Here is a 16853-nt window from a genome sequence, read left to right as displayed (position 1 = left end):
TCTGAATAGACTTTTTTGTTTGTGTTTAACAGATAGAGAACAGCCCGCATGAATTTGCACTTTACATTATCCATGCGTCCGGAGGTAAGTGTGGATGGCTTAACTTGGAGCGAGAGGATTCATCGCAGGCGTCTATCCTTGTTCAGACTGTGGGCTCAGTGTGGCATTCTGGCTTTTCTGGAGACCCCTTAGAGATGTGTCATCCTCCGATGGAGGGGAAAGCCTGAGTAATTGTGTTCTGGGTGCTTTCTCATGCTGCCAGTATGGTTGGTTCAGCTAAACAGGCCTTTGTTTTTCCTGTATTTAGAGGCCGTGTTTAAAATGCTCTTCTGCTCTAACTTTTGTTCTGCACAGCCACGCTGCAGCTGTGGGATGCCAGGCTCCCGCTGGTAGTGTTGTGGGATATTTCAGTTGTCAGAGTTGGATGGTAGTCCTGGATCACAGATGCCTAGTTGAAGTACTCATTCTTCAGTGTAAAATATTTACTTCCGCAACACAGTCCACCCTATTCCTTCAGGAAAAAGGAAATTTCCTTTTTAGTTAAAGGAATACCTGAAAGAATGGGAGAGAGAACTGATGGGCATACACCTTAAATGGCAAAATATGAAGTTGAAATGATGTTTGAAAATTACCAAGTAGGTTTTGTTTTCAGGAGTCATGATCAAGCTGACGGGCCTGGGATCAGTCTCTACAATGTGTACGTGGCTACCGAAATTGCAACTCCTTTGTGTTGCATCTACCAATTGCTTTCAAAATGCATACTATAAGTTAGGTGCCAGATCCTCCTGCAAATATGTCTTAGACGTGTTAGGGATCTAATAATTGCACATCAGTCAAATATAGGAGCTTTGTCAAGAAAAAAGGCTACTGATTGCGTGAGGTATCTAGAGGCGCTGGTGTATGTCCTGTGCATCAAGACATTTCTTTTAAATCCCAGAAAAGAAGCAGCTGAGGAGTGGAGATGTTCCCTTACTGCACAGGCTCTTGCAGGGGCCCTCGGAGAAGATTGCCAAGTTTTTTCTCATGGACAGGGATGTGGAAGAGATTAGCAGTGATGTACGTATATCATGGATTCTAATAGTTCACAGTATTTTTCCCAGTTATGGGAAAACTCGCTAATGGGCATTTCTTGTTGTCATCTTGATAGGTTGCTCAGTATCTTCCGTTTCATCTTCCCTTTTTGGAGTCAATTCTGCACAGAATAAATGAAGAAGAAGAACAGGAGATTCAACAGACAATTGCAAGGTAAATAGAAGTAAAATATGTAGGGTCCCTTTGCATCCAGGAGAATATTTACAGTTATGGGTTGGCTCAAGAGGAGAATGCATTGATGTAGCAGAGTGCAGTTGGAACACTGTGCTGTGACTACTTAAGTGAAACTTGGTGGGATTTATAATCCTTGCTATATTCTGCATACCCAGGTGAGCTGTTGCTGTTAAAGATTCCAGAATAAATACTGACTACATACACGTGGGGGCATCTTTCCAGAAAATTCGGACCCTCAGGGTCACTTCCATTTACTTCGTTCGTCTTCTGAGCCTTAGACTGGTTCCTCAGTCTCTGCTTACTGCTGTGTATTTCCTTGGAAAGTATAAATGCAGTACATGTTGTGGTACTACTTAGCATAGCATTTATGCTAGATTAGTGCCAAATTCTTAATGTCCCTTTAAAACTTCACTTTTCATAAATGGCATGAGTTCTTCTGATGGTACCTCAAAATGCACAACAGGTACAAGTTAGAAATGCACTGGTATTTCTGAACATACATATGAGTCCTGAGGTCAAAAGCAATGAGAGTCAATACGAGCTGTGGATCTGTTATCCAAGGACCATCTGATAAGCACTTTGAACCAAAGTGGCCAGGAAATGTAAAGAGAAAAATAAATAGCAATTGCCATTTTCTATCAGAAAAGCTTTCACTACAACATTCTTCAGCCATTCAACTAGCACGTTAGAATTTGGGTTCAATTTTTCCAGGATTCTGTGTTACTTAAATGCATTCTGTCTGTCTTCATCTCAGGTACCTAAAAGAGAAGAGTATGATATGCCAGCACCTTCATAGTCGAACTGTTAAAAAAACGGAGACCTCTGTTTGATGCGAATGGCCTATTGCGAATGCCCCAGGCACCGCCTTTGTCAAAGGAAAGTCAGTGTGTTTGCTGGTGTGCTGTGACTGAAGAGCACTTAAAGCACAGGGCTGTTCAAAGTGCTAAAGTTTCTCTTGATAATTATGCAACCGAAACTGAACCCACTCCTCTACAGCTCTGGAATGCAAGTCGGGAACCACCTAAGAAGATGCACTAGATCCCCCCTAAAAGACAGATGCAGCATCTGGCTTGAAACTTAAGATAGGGGAAAAAAGTCCTGTGGAAAGCACAAGGCTTTAAAACCTACTAATTTACGAACCCTTACCAAAAGTCTAGCATACAAGAAAAATACTGCCATAACCAATGTGTTAATTGTGCAGAAAATATGAAAATTAAGTATCTGGTTTTCCTTCTACTAGAGAAATGCTGAGCTATATTAGGAGGAAGCTTTTCAGTAGAGAAAAGTGGCAAAAGGGATTTATGTATCTAAGATTGCAGTTAGGCTTTTCACTTATCTTAAAAAAAAAAAAAAAAGAAAAAAACTGTTCGAGACACCTGAAATCCCACTGGCTTCAGATTGATAGATGCCTAACTTGCTTAAGCTTTGAGCTACAGTTAGAAAAATGTAAATGGAAACCCTCCCACTTAATAGCTACTCAGCTTTTAAACCTAAGAGGGAATTTCTCTCTGAAAGATCTCGTGAACTGCCAAGTAAGAACTCTCACTAAACACTGTTGTATCTGCTTGACTGGGTCCTGGAAGGCACCTCAGCATTTTTTTTTGTTGTTGTAGACACAAACGTTTCTGTGTTAGTTCCTATGTTTTATGTTTGAAGATGGAAATCAGAGGTGTTCAGTGAGAGAGGCTGAACATCACAGCGTGATGGGGTGGGGTTGGCGTCCTTCCCGCAGATGCAGTTTTGGGACAGTCTGGCCCCAGCGCACTGTACAGTAGTCAGCTGTCGGGTCCGGTCTAGTTGAGTCGTGCTGAATATTAAAGCTCAACTTGTAGAGACGTAAATAAAATCCAATTTGTGCACAATTAATTGCCCTCCTCTATTAGTTTGTGGTTTTGACATGGTATCTGTGTTTTGCCTCAGCTACCTTTGGCTTAGGCAGATAACAAGATAAAGACAGTGAGAGGGAGGGAATCGATGTGCAGAAAATGTTGCCTAGAAATCCTGTGGAAAAAATCAAATGTGAAAAACTTGACACTGTCTGAGATGATGTTACTTGGATGGGCATTTAAAGATGAGAAGCCAATATGCTAATTGAAGCTATTGTGGTTGGGGCAAGGGGTTTATTTTAATGTACAGTCTATTATAATCCTGCCCAGGAAAACAATTATGGGCAAGGAAGCGCAGAGGGGAGAAATCAAAATAATTCAGCAGTCAAGATGCGTGGTATTAAAGAACAGTTGCCTTAGAGGTGCAAATATAAGTTCCTTGAGGCAACAGAAGTATGCACACAAGCATCACTGCCACTTCCCCAGGGACCCATTCAAATACGTTAGCTGACTTTCAGGAGGTATGAAACTCACCCTAAATAAACATGGGTTTTACTTGCGAGGTAAGGTGAAGCTTCAGTCAAGTCTGAAGTAGAGCACAGTCAAGTTCTTGCCCAAACCCACGCTGAGGTTGGCAGTTTCAGCCATGTCATGGATGGGGTTTTCTGTTCCTTGGACGCTGGGTATGTTTTGAGCACCAGCTGGCTCTGTGGAAGCACCATGGAAATGGTGCTGGAGTCGGAAGAGGAGCAGACCTCTTGGTCTGGATTTCTGGCTTTGTTTTGCTTAAATTACTGTAAGGAACAAATTGGAACCCATTTGCAAAGCAATATTCAGATAGCTCAAACTCCTGAGCAGGGACATAAGGTAGTCTGCGCTCATTAGAAAATGGCAGGTGCTACAGGGATCTCTGCCTGCACTGCGGCACCTGCTTCTCCTTTGAACCAGAAAAAAGTATTTAAGTGGGTTTTTTTAGGCATGATAGCCTATTTCTGTTACATGTTCCATTTAGTAAATGCTTGAGTAGTTGTATGAAGGTGCAGTATGAAAATATTGGAATATGAAATATTCATTATTCCTTGGTCTGAGATTAAAAGAGCAATCAAGGCACAGACCATGTAAAAAGGCATGTTTTCAAGCAGCTTCTCCAGTCCTCCGTGTATGAACACAATTCCTAAACTGAGCCATTTTTGCAACCATCCCATGTTAAATACTTGAATCCCGTCTATTTCACTTGCCCTGCCAAACTGGGATGGAAAGATGCTGCGAAATAACTATGGAACGTAGCACAGACTATCTGGAGTCTGCTGGCTTTTAAGGGCTAGTGAACTAAAGCTGCGACTTGGCTGTGGTGTTAGTTCTTCATGAAGACTGTGCTGGTTTAAATGAATTGTTTGACAGACACAGACAACAGGGGAAGAATTTATTCCGAAGCATTATTGGATATTCATGGTAACAGCAATGAAAAACAGAGGTGACAGAGGAAATGGGGGTGGCTTTTGAATTCAGAGCCTAAGCCATTAACCACAAAGACAGCAATTAGAGTATATACCTTACCTGGATTTGTACTACCAAGCTACCCCATGAGAAAAATCTGAAGACATGGCTGGATTTAAAAAAAAAAAAAAAAAAAAAGCTGAAAACCCAAACCAACCCCAAATTCCAGAAGACTGATCATGGGAACATAAGATCTGAAGGAAACGCAGTGCGAAGAGAAGCCCAAGATGGCCATCTAATCACTGTTTTGGTATTGAAAACATCACTGGTACTTGGGTGAAGCCTGTTAAATATCTGTGTGTCTCTCGCAGCTCCCCACCTTTCCCAGACAGTCCGTCCCGGTGCTTTGTTCCCCTGACTGGGCACTGACCGGCTGCTTTTTGTCCTGGGATCAGTCTCTTTTGGTATGTGAAAATTTCCGAGTTCCTGCAGCCTTTCTTAATAAACCAGGTAACCCCAATCTATTTTAGCTTTCCTTTTCATGTTTTCTGGATCTTTGGCCGTTACCGTTGTTCTCGGTGAAATGCTTTCTAGAATTGAGGTACCCAAGATTTGTCCAGCAAAGTCCTTACCAGAGGTGAGGAAAATGAAACTGTGATACATGTATTACATAGCTCGGTCTTCTGTTTTATCAGTTGTTCTGCTTATACCCCTGGTATGCGAGCATGATGTTAGATTTCCATTAGCAGCAACCCACAGGTGACTCTCAGCTTGTGATTTCTTATAACGGCATGGTTATCCGCACAGCTCCCTAATGAGTAGGTTTCGTGTACTAAAATGGTGCAGCTGCTTAATCATACCGATGTTGTATGTTGCATTTGTCCTCATAGAACACAGCTGGTTTTTTCTAGGCTACTTCTCTCATTTGCCAAGATGATTTTGACATTTAAAATGTTGCTAAGGGATTTGCAACAGTGTGTCTCCATCTTGCTGTCAGCCACTAATCTAAGGAATGGGGTTTCTTCTCGTTATTTATATCCTTAATGAAAATATTGCCTAGCAGTATATACAGGATAGATTCCGATGGGACTCAGTTTGGTCAGCCTCTTCAATCTGAGTCTGAAACCTTCTCTCTGATGGTAATACTTTAAGCTGGGTTTGCATTTTGAGACGTTTGTTTGGGCAATGTTCCTTTGTGTTACAGATACTTTGAAATGCTCCTGGGATAACTGCTGCTAGGTGCATCCACGGAAGAATCTGATACCTGAGTGTCTCTTCCTTCGAGCCAAAGATTTCCAGAAAAAATATTTCTTTCTTTTAGTACTGTTTTTGACATAGGATTTTTAACATGCCTTCTGATTTCTTTTAATGTAAAAAGAAAGTAAAAACCCAAAAGCTGTTCTTGTGTCAAACTTCCTGGAGTGTAAATTTGGCAGCCTCTTGTGCTTTCTCTAAAGATTCGTCTTCTGACCAGGTGTTTCAGCAGTTTGTGTTCTGTCCTTTCCGTGACATTTTGCTCATTATTCTCCATTTTTGCCCTCTTTGGGATGCCCAAGATAATCTTTCTGTGCTTAAAGGCAGCTTTACAACTGCCCTAGGGCAGCCCATATTAGTGAGTGCATGTGTCATATTTCAAGGACAGTGCTATAAAAATGCAAAAAAAATTATTTGGTGATTGAAAAATAATTTAGAAGTGGTTACAGGCAGATTTTCTTAATTTGATCTCATTTACTTTTATGCTTCGAAAGCTTAAGATTTAAAACATCTTTCTTTTTTTTGGTGTCTGTGACTATTTGGTATAACTAAAATAATATTCCATAACAGAAAATGGTGGCCACATATAACCCTGAATTTCTATCCATTTAACTTACTCTCTCAGTGGATTTCTTTAAGGTGATGCACCCCCTCTCTGGACTTAAACTGGCTCTAAGTTACTGGTTTAAATTTTACGTATCCTTGGTCATTTTGAATCAAAGTGATGAGCCAGAGATGAAGTTTGCATATGGGTTTCTCCCCCATCTGAATGAAATGGACGGACACGTTTAATATTCAGGTAAGCTGAGCTCTGCGAGCAGACCAGGTTTGCAGTTCCACTGCTCAGCACATTCTATGCAGAAATTTGTTTTATTGTGAGGTACCTCTTCTACCTTGTTCGCGGCGGCAGATCGGACAGTGGCAGAACTGTAGCTGGTGTAAACCGTCATGACTGCATTAGATTTGTGAGTTAAGAGCTACAGCAGAGTTTTCTCTGCTACGACAAATCCTGTGTTCCTGTTAATACTTCATGAACAAGAAAAGATATGCTCCCTCTTAAGTTTGTGTGACATCCTGTCATTCAGCAAGTATCTTCCAATATGCTATGCAAGCTCTTTATGCTGACAACATTTTTTCACTTCTTTTTATAAGTTCTGGGCCCTGAAAAAAAAGCAAAATATCTATGAGCAATAGAATCAGGAAGGTGATGTGCTTGTGAACAAGTTGAACGAGTCTGGTGGTGGTAGGTAGTGTTTTATAATCTTTGCAAGTTGTGTACAAACACTGTATCTGCAGAGCGCATATACATATATCACTGTGTAATATACATTTTGCTTTTACTGTTCAGCTCAGATTGCTTTGGGAGATTTGGTATTTGTTGGAAAAATACTGAAATACAGCTCTATTAGGAAGAGTTAGTAGAATGCTGCTTTGCAGATATGCTGTTCGGGTGTATTCAGAGGTGGAAATTTCCTATTAATAAAAGAGAGCGTGTTCTGTATTTTATCATTTATAGCAAAGCAAGGCGAAGACTTAGGAAAAGAGAGAGCAAGGCTCAAGGGTTGTGCATGGTTTGTTCAAGTTCAGTTAAGGAATATATCGAAGAGAGAGAGGTGACAAGTAGGCAAAAGCAGATTAACTGGAGAGTAAAGAGAAGCCCAAGTAGCGCTGCAGTATGAAGTTCAGGGAGCTAAAATAACATAGGAAAGACAAGAGGAAAACAGAGCTGGGGAGAATAAACAGGGAAAATGCTTGACCTAAAATTCGAATAGATCTTTTCTCTCCCTACTGCAGAGGAACTTTTCAAGAGAAATTCAGTTAAGAACTGTTAGCGAGGGAAAGACCTTCGCCTGATTCCTTCACCAGTGCAAGTCCCAGCGACTCCCCAGAAGCAACAGATGTAGTTGAGCTCTGTATCTCTAAATTGCTCACATAAACATGAGACTAATTAGATAAGTTTTCTAGTGATCATTTAGCCGGTACGCATATCTACTTGTGCAGGCAATAAAGTTGGTCTTTGGAAATGTAACTGCAGGGATTCTGCCTAGTCTAGGCTTTGGTTTTGCTGCTTAATGGAGACGTTTACACTCCTATGTACACTCCATGTTTCTGTTTTGATTCCGAATGTACGGGTGAAACCAGAAATGATACCTCTTTCACAAAACACGCCTCACGGTGTTCTTCTTTGCAGCACTGTTCCCTCATGGCAGTAAAGGCCGCCGTGACGGAGGCCAGCTGTTCCTGCGTGATCTGGGGCTTGTATTTGATGAGGTTGATGAGCATTCTGGAAGAAAAGCAAAGCAAGCCCTGTGAAGCTGCGAGGTAAGCACGGGGCTTACAGAGCATTGCTCAAATGCTAGTCCTGCAAAGTCCCTGCTTTGTTACTGCCCACTTCCTTTCTACAGCTTTTTCATTTTTTTCACCACCCACATACGTATTTGCAGCAGGGAGCAAAGATGTGCCCCGTTCCCCTGCGAAATAAAATATCAGCGCTCATTTTTGGAGTTGCTCCACTGTGAATAAACCGTGCAGGTGCCTTCTGTGGTGTGCACCACTCCAGAGGGTGCAGGACAGCATGGGTTCAGCACAAGTTAAGGGCCAAAGAGGGGTTTTTCCTTGCAGTGACAGTGGAGTGGGGGGGCCAGCATGCAAGTTTTCTCTGACCAAGGCAACCAAACACCAGAGCTTTTTGCAGACTGAAGGGGAGTGCACGGGATAAGGAAAAACACATGGGCTTTCCCGTTCTGGGAAGTGAGCCCTAATTCAGCCACACAGGTCATGCAGGACTTTAGGCAGTAGCTTCCTTGTTCTTCTGGTATCTTTTTATGCAGGGCCTTGTGCGGTTCCCATAAAGGACGGTGGGAGGGCTTGTTTATCAAAGCTAACAAACCAACCTAACTATCAAACCGAAGCGTACTGCTTCCATTCTGGTGGTATATATGCCAGTGCAGCTACCCACCCTGAAAATGACTTTCTTCTAACCTAAGGCAGGTAAATACAGGTTGAACCAGATAGCAGAAGAAACTGGGACTAGCATGAGAGGCAAGAGAAGGAGCTTTGAAGAGGGGCTGAGGAGCATCTGGCTGTTTTTTCCATGGCATATGGCGGAACAAGGCAGCCAGACAGAGTGGACAAGGGAAGGGTGAGCATTGCCAGCGTAAGAATAAGAAACATGGGTAACAGTAAACCAGGCATGTCTTACTCCTGCTTCTTGTGCTGTAACTTTTCCTCTTCAGTTGTACACAAGTCTTCATGGAAAGTGAACAGACCAGGAGTCAATGATAAGGGCACATAATTCTCATCAATTTCTAGTTTCCCCATGCATGGCCTCCTGAGAGCATAGGAGCTACTACAGCAGTGGCAAACTCCTGGGTTTATAGGATCAGTCAGGTGTCTTCTACATATTTCTCCAAGCACGAGATCCAACTTTACCAAGAGGGGTGAAAAAAACAATTTTACATTATTTTTTCATTTTCAAAAATCCCTGAAATACATGCTGCTATTAGTAATGTTATAAAAAAATAACTGAGAACTTAAATATTAAACCTTGGTTGTAAGATAGATAACAGTTTATCTTCCTACTGAATGCTGACTTTAGTCAGTGCAAAAATGGCTCACACTTCTCAGAATAAATATGTCTATGCAGTTTTGGGGACTGTCCTTTGTGCATAGAAATGATCTGATTTCTTCACAAAACCGTGCTTGCATTTGATTTGTTTGCAGCAGCAGGGTTTGTGTGGGTATGTTCAGCACTTCTTGTAAAGGCGATGTACAAAGGGGTGGCTGGAGGGCAGGCTGAAGCTTTTTAAGTACTTTGGTTTACGGGCCTGGAGAATTCTTACGGAAGAGCTATACGAAATCGATCTTTTTCATTGAGCATGACGGCTTCAGGCTTCTAGAAAGGATGAACTCAGGCAAGAGATGATTAGCTTCAGGGGGAACAGGGTAGGATTGCTGGCACTGGGTAACTGTTAACTGCCTGGCACTAGCCTGACAATTTCCTGATCCTCCTGTAGTTTAATTCAAGCATTAACTGCAGTGGTGCCGAGTCACACTTACTTCAGGCGTGCATCTGGAAGTACATCTCCAGGCCAGCTCAATAGCTCAGTGAACATTTTTCTCATTTACCTTTACTCCAAGCTCTTGGACCCTGCTGGCAGCAGAATTTGCGGCAGAGTTTCAAGAAAAAGTAGGACCAAGATACGGAAGAAAAATACTCACGTTTTCCTCGGCACAAGGCAGCAGCTTGTCCTGGCTTAACCGGCAGCATTTGGAACCGATTGTAGTCATTTGCTTGGTGAATTTTATCAGCTCTGCAGATGTCAGCTGAGGCATCTTCTTCGTGAAGCTCATGAGAAGCCTGAAATGATAATTTCTTTGATATTGCTGTTTTCATTCCACCAGGCAGCAGTGAGCAAGCCATTGCCTTCACATGTGTAAAGTTGCAGCCAAGCCCCACAGAACACTCATTAGTACAAGGGCAGGACTAAGCTTGGTGTTTCTAAACTCACGTAGCCGAGTGTAAGTGTGCTCTGTTTGTTTGAGCTCTCTCCTTTTTCTGACCAGTCTCTTACCAGGCTAAACAAAATTAATAACATGGCCAGTTATATGTTGGTGGGCCCTCTTACCGGATGGTACATACGTTTTTCCCATGTTATTCATTTCCCTGGGAGCGTAGTGTCTAAGAGCAAAATTGAACTCGAGTGACTTCTTGGCAGACTAGCTGAGGGCAGAAGAGGAGCTCAAAGAAGTTCACTCTTTTTTTCTTTTAGAAAAACTGTGCTTATTAACCATCATGGCCAGGAAAAACTTAACAACTGATACCACAGGCAGCAGCAGCAGCCCACCAGGTTTGTTGGAAACCTCTAGTCCCAAAGGTCTTTAAAGATCAAACATGCTCAGGAGCACAAAAAGCTCCATGTATCTCCCCAGAGAAGGCTAGCTGAAGCCTAACTTGAAGTATGCAAGCAGTTTAGAGGTTTCATTGAGCTTGCTTGCATACTTTGTTAGGCATGTGCTCATTAACATGGTAAATCAGGGCCAAAGTTCCTGCAGGAGGCTTGTGCCTGCATGTTGCGTCTAAGCATAGCATATGGTTCAGCTAGTCTGGTTTTGCTCTGTCTACTGCAGTTAGATTTTTGTTACAATTGTTAATGCTTACATCTGCTGTGGGAGCTGGATACAGTGGTGTCTTTTGCAAAAGATACAGCACCTGCCTTTTGGCCAAATTTATGACTCTGAAGTTACAGCTGGCAGCTCAAAATGCAGCTATAAAGCAAGAACATCGTAGGGAACACGGACGGGAGATTGATCAAGTTGTCCCTTCACTGCTTCGTGAGCTGGGTTGCAGAGAGAACTCGTGAGAGGCCAGAACATTGTTTTGGAAAAGATTAAAAAAAACCCTAGAAGCCTTTAATATATTGGTCCAAATTTTCAAATGGTGTCATTTAGCCTAGCTTTTTCGATGTGTGTGGCTTTACTCCAGCCCGAGTTGTGCCCAGCTGGTACAGGAGTAATGTAAGCATATAAAAAAGTAATACTCGTTTTGGAAATAGTAATCTCCTTTCTCCTTGTAAATGTCACAGCTTGTCTTCATGACACTTTCAGTTTCATAAATATGTTTCTTCAGTTCTTCCTCCTGAAAAAAATAAATTCATTTAAGGAGTCATTGTATCCGGGGAATGCAGAATGCCCTATTGCCTCATGATAAGGCCTGGATATCTATAGCTACCTCTCACCTGATATATACCACCCTTTTTTAATTCCATTAGAGAGTCCTCATCTGTCTGAAACCTCTGTCAACTGCCTGAATGCGATAAACGTCCACCTTCCATCACCCTGAAATATTTAATTTTGTATCACTGATGGAAGGCGAGGTCGAGACACAGGATGGCTCCTAACTTCAGGTATTTACAGTGCCGCTGGCTTTATCTGAGGCAATAACCATAAGCGCCTTTTACATTTGCAAGAGGGCAATGGGCACTGCTAGGGAGCCCAAACGAGAGCAGGGCTCACAGAAATGTTAGCTCCATCCCTGTCCCCGGCATCTCTGTCTATGTTAAACTGCTTCACAACTGAAGATTGCGAAGGCGCTGGGGGTGCTTTTTGCATATCAGTCAGGCCTTGTAATATTTGCTGGGTTTGTTACGGGAGCTGGGGGTACTCGCTTTAGACCTGGAGCAGGGATATTCGCTATTTAGCCAGAACCAGTCATGTCGTGTCATGCTCGAATCCGTAAGTATGTTGTGAAGCACAGCAGCACCCACCCCTCTGCTGCGGCAGTCGTCTGGAGCACCGGTTTTGCAGCACTCTTTCAGGAGGTCCTCATATCCTTTACCAATTCTTAAAAGCATTTGAGCAGAAAATTCAGGGTGTCTCCTGGAATATTCGTACAGAAACCTGCAATATGTGGAGTATCAGGAATTAGAGATAAGCCAAAACAACCGCCCTCGAGAGGCCAGGGACGGTAAGGACGGCAGGGGTGCTTTCGGGATGGTTTTGTCTGGCGTCCGGTGGGACAGGGAGAATTCCACAGTGTCTCAGCCTGGGACTGAACCTGAACAAAACGTGGCTGACTGAGCACAGCACTGCCTGAGCAAGTCCTGTGTGTCTAACAGTCCCAGCTCAGTGTTAGCTGGGGTCAAGCATAGCCTAGAGCTTTGTGAAGGTTGGGGTTTTGCTTTTTTTTTTTTTAATCCTATCTAAACGATAATGAAATAATTTCCAGTAACAGACCCATTTCTCAGTAGATGCTGCAAAGATTAGCTCCGCTGAAGCAGCCACCCCACGCAGCAGTCATGCCCAATCGATTGGCTGCGCCGTTCATTAACGGAAGCGACGTCTGTTATTTGAAGTGAATTCTCTGTCTCTGGGACTCGGTGCTGTTTCTGTTGCAGCCTGTGGCATTCTTGCCCAAGTTTACTACAGGTGGGATCAGGGCTTCATTGCACAAAGGAACATGGCTAGAACAGGAATGGACTAATCCGGTTTGAATCGAGACATGAGTCTGACTTAAACCAGTGTTTTTGCATTCCCACTTCAGAGCGGACCAAAGCTATATTTTGGGCCTGAGATTAGAACTGAGAGTACCTGAATTTCACATGCATTTCTTCAGTTTTGTCTCTGAAATACGAATCGTGCCCTGTTCTGCATTTGTTCCCATTCCATTCCTTCGAGGGCCGAGTGGTGTTTTACTAAGATCAGCATGCACAGTATGCCATGCCTACACGCTCACAGAGCAGACAAATCTGAGGCTGATGAGCTGGGCTTTAACGTCCAAACTGTCATATTTTAACCCCAGTCTTGCAAACGACAGCAAACCTGAAGAGTAGAAGACGACCCACGTTACCTGGCTAAGTGTGTATCTTTTTCCTGGGCAAAACGATCACATATTCCTTTGTCTTCTATAAACTCCCTGACGTGGGGGGACAAGTCTGCAGGTTTGTCATCGTTTTCTGCATTCACTATGCATTCACTTCTCTGTAACAGAGGCTGTTCACAGCACTTCTTTATTTTACTTGATAGGATGTCTTGGTTGGTGCAGACATAATGTAGAATCTCTTCCTGTAAAACAAAAAAGGGAAGGAAGGGCATTTTACCAGATTTTGGTTTTTTTGGGGGGATCAGTGTTTTTATGTCCATTTTACAGACAGAGAAGGTGTCTCCCAAAGAGAAGAGGTGGCTGGCCAAAGCTGTGCTACAGCCATCTGGCAGAACGAGAAAGAAGACCAAAGTCCTGGTGATCTATTTGCTGCAGTCCTTTGCTTGCCATTTGATAGGTGCTGCTGGGTAACAACCTAACTGGAGAAGTTGTTAGCTGTCTCGCTAGACACTGCAGACAAGCCGTGAGACAAATGGATTTGGTATGTTAGAAGAAGGTAGAGAACGGAGGACGGGTGGATGCTGTGTTTTGCTGAAAGGTGCACAGAAAATACATGGCGTAGCTAGGAGCTGCAACCAAATCTGCTGAAGCAGCGTTAGGTCATTTTAGTCACAAAGTGATTTTCTGCCCTTGTTGATGACGTCACACCAGGAAAAGTCAAAGGGAAAACTCAACCAGGTTTTTAGACTGAAGAGTTAAACGCCAGTTTTGGAGAGCAATCAGTACAGCACAGGAGGAAAAAAAAAATCTGAAAACAACAAAAAAACTGCCTTCAATTTCTGCAAACATGTAAATATTAAGTAAGTTTTACCCTGTCATGCATACAGTCCAGCATATCTCCACGGCAGCAGTCCTTGTGCATGTTAGCGATATCCCTCACAAGTTTGTTAACAGTAACAAAATCAGCTTTAGGGAATTTTTGGCTTATCTGAGCAAGTTTCCTACAAGAAAGAAAAATAGTTATTGTTTATATTCACAGTGTGAGTGTGATAGCTATCATCGTTTGGGGGGTGGGGGTATCCAGCCTGCACAGGAATGGGTCTCTCCCTGCTCCCACTGAGGTTAACAAATAAATGTCCCTTGAAGCTAATAGCTGAGATGTTCAGGGTTATCCAAGGCTCCTGGGTGAATTTCAGTGTGAGGTGGTGGAAAGAAGTGTGGTAGGTGAGCATGAAATCACAGGAGCAACCTTGTGTCAAAAATGGTTGAGAGAGATGGGTTGTATTTTGCTCACAATCACTCTAACTTTCATCAGAGAGGCGTGTTTGTTCCAGACTTTGGGTTTAGATTTTGAAAGCTAAGGGCAGTTTGTAAGGAAACGGCGACTGCTGTCATGCATAAATTCGTATTCCTCATCTCTATTCTTCGTTAGATGCTGCTAGTGACCTGCACGCAAAAAGGACACGGCTGGCATGCGGGGTCACTGTACTGTGTGCGGGTGTGGAGCCACCCACAGCTAACGTGCAACATCCACGCCTTGTTTCAAAATAATGATAAACATGGGGAAGACTCACAGAGCCTTTAAGGTCCTTTCTCCAAACTTCTTCAAGATTCCACATGTGTGTTCCTGCCTCAGGCCATCTTCCTTTACCGGCTTTACCACCTTTGGTGCCTGGTAGAAAGAAGATGCAGACCATGAAAGTGGAAAAAAAAAAAAGCAAAGATGAGGCTTTACACTAAAACTACTGCGGCAACAGGGTTGTTTTAAACAGTTTTTTTTTAATAGTAGAAGAAAAGTGCTGTCCAAGCTGCAATATGAACTAACTGTTGTGCTTGCTATTTAGGCACCAGCATTTATTAAGTAAATGTTCTGTGAAAAGAAACCCGAAGCCTTTTAGACAACAGTTTGGCATTTTTAGCATAGGGGCAGAAATCGTCATTGGGGAGGTACACGGCTGGCTGTGCCTTACTATGAGCTAATGTTAAACTGTGCCATCCCTGCAGCCCAGCCAAGCCGCGTGAAAGGCATATGCAGCCATTCCGCAAGGGCAGGTTGCCCATGATTATTTTCCACTGTTACAGGTAGTTTGCTCTAAATTTCTGACACTGGTTACGCGTGGGACGTGTCTCTGCAGTGCAAACACTCGGCCGAGCAGGAGATGTGTCGTGGGGCTACCAACAGGGGGAAAAAAAAAATCAGATTTCTGCGCTGTGCATGGCACCCCGTCCTCTCTCGGCATCCTTACCACAAAGCCAGTGCAGGTAGCAGAGTCAGGGTGGGCAACAATGCTACGGGAGGGCGTAGGGACTGCCTTGGGCTCCCTGTTAAAGCTACATCTGCCCAGCGCCCCAAGGTTGGGCATTTTCATTTAGGAGTTCAAGCTACAATCTGAGAGAACATTTAAGTCTGATTTCAGCTGGTCTTTAACAAGGTAAATTCTAACATCAGGTTCAGATGCTGAAAAAGAAATGGCTGATATCGCTGCTTTGGTATTTGTTTAGCTACAGGAAAGTCCCTGGCTGCACATTAATAAACTAAAACCCTGCGGTGGAATACCTGTCTCCGAAAGCATTCCTCCAGGTTATGCGTGGGGTCCTCAGCACCTCCGCAGCAGTTCTTCATCATCTCATCATAATGGATAGCGACAGAAAGGATTGTCGGGGCGTAGAGGAAAGGATGCCTTCTGGAAACCTCATAGATAAAACTAAAACTGAGAGAGAGAAATGCCTTTCGTTTCAGAGTAGAGTAAGCCTTTACACGCAGGGGGCAGCATCTGCCACATATTAAAAAGATCGCTACTGAAAGCGATTGCTTTCCTGTCGTAACGACAAGCTGTATAGTGTGGTGTTGATCTTGGAAAAATTCTGATGGGGCTGACGTTTCCCTGGAAATTGGAGTCTCAAATCCTGCCCGTTCTGGCTTAAAGGCAGCAAAACATCTGCTCAGCTTTTAAGGACTAGAGGGAGGCCTTTGGGTTCGGATGAGTCTCTTACATGGACTGCAATAAAATAGGCCAGATTGTTTGTCATTTGGGCCTGTGTCCAAGGCAGGAGGTGGCAGAACAAGCTTCATATAATGACAGGTACGGCTAGGTGAATATTATATTAGATATCAGGCATTAGATAATTCGCATTAGGAAGAAAAACAAGTACGAAATTACAGAGAATCTTAGACTGAACTTTTTGGTTGATAGGGCATCTGCTGTCTCCAGGCTCATAACCGTCATATCTAGGCAACAAATCTATGATTTATGTACTTACTATCCTGTTAACGAATGTTGATGCTGTGAATGATTTTTGCAGGCAGCTTCAGCATTTGGCCTTTCAAAAGGAGAAATGAACCCTCTTGATGAATTTTTAAGGGAGAGGAAGCAGTCATTTCTTTCAGGATCCTTTTTAGCACAGCAATCAGTCAACCTGGGAAGATTTTCCTCCTGGCATATCGTATCGAGGAAAATTTTGTCCTGTGAAAAATTAGAAAAAAATTAATTTGTGTGAGGATTCCATTTTACTCCTGTGAGCTCTCTGAGGAGGCTTCCTTAAGCCAACAAGCCCCGACTCGCATAAACTCGCAGTTTCTCTCTATTACCTCCTGCTCTGGCTGCAGTGAAAATTAGACTGACCTCTAAAACCTGCAAGTGGTGATGCCTCAATCTCCGAGACCTACTGTTGTGCCAAGACAGACTCTGAAGTGGAATCGTTTTCAAACACTCTGAACTTAAACCATTATTCAGACCTGTTTTCTCGAT

General features: G+C 43.1%; 2 protein-coding genes across 11 annotated transcripts in view; one reads left to right on the top strand and one right to left on the bottom strand.

The window, feature by feature from the left end:
- The window catches only part of RASSF6 (Ras association domain family member 6), a 90684-nt gene extending 88096 nt beyond the window's left edge, over positions 1–2588 (top strand). For 7 of the 8 annotated variants that reach the window (XM_075501346.1, XM_075501348.1, XM_075501345.1 and 4 more), the window contains 4 exons: positions 33–84; positions 938–1056; positions 1148–1245; positions 2021–2588. In XM_075501346.1, coding sequence (XP_075357461.1) covers positions 33–84; positions 938–1056; positions 1148–1245; positions 2021–2096 — 345 coding nt within the window. In that variant the 3' untranslated portion in view covers positions 2097–2588. Of the gene's footprint in view, positions 1–32; positions 85–937; positions 1057–1147; positions 1605–2020 lie in introns of those variants that run through there. The other variant, XM_075501351.1, reaches the window with a different exon arrangement.
- A 273-nt stretch (positions 2589–2861) lies between these two features.
- Positions 2862–16853, bottom strand: part of LOC142409603 (alpha-fetoprotein-like) — a 29841-nt gene continuing 15849 nt past the window's right edge. For 2 of the 3 annotated variants that reach the window (XM_075501340.1, XM_075501341.1), the window contains 11 exons: positions 16366–16568; positions 15662–15809; positions 14679–14776; positions 13976–14105; positions 13132–13346; positions 12050–12182; positions 11324–11421; positions 10005–10143; positions 8986–9209; positions 7935–8067; positions 2862–6944 (listed from right to left, as the gene is read on the bottom strand). In XM_075501340.1, coding sequence (XP_075357455.1) covers positions 6900–6944; positions 7935–8067; positions 8986–9209; positions 10005–10143; positions 11324–11421; positions 12050–12182; positions 13132–13346; positions 13976–14105; positions 14679–14776; positions 15662–15809; positions 16366–16568 — 1566 coding nt within the window. In that variant the 3' untranslated portion in view covers positions 2862–6899. The remainder of the gene's footprint in view (positions 6945–7934; positions 8068–8985; positions 9210–10004; positions 10144–11323; positions 11422–12049; positions 12183–13131; positions 13347–13975; positions 14106–14678; positions 14777–15661; positions 15810–16365; positions 16569–16853) is intronic. The other variant, XM_075501342.1, reaches the window with a different exon arrangement.

Source organism: Mycteria americana, chromosome 4 (assembly GCF_035582795.1).
Source record: "Mycteria americana isolate JAX WOST 10 ecotype Jacksonville Zoo and Gardens chromosome 4, USCA_MyAme_1.0, whole genome shotgun sequence".
Taxonomy (NCBI): Eukaryota; Metazoa; Chordata; class Aves; order Ciconiiformes; family Ciconiidae; genus Mycteria; species Mycteria americana.
The sequence above is the reverse complement of the archived record's forward strand: the minus strand, read 5'-3'. Positions and strand labels throughout refer to the sequence as shown.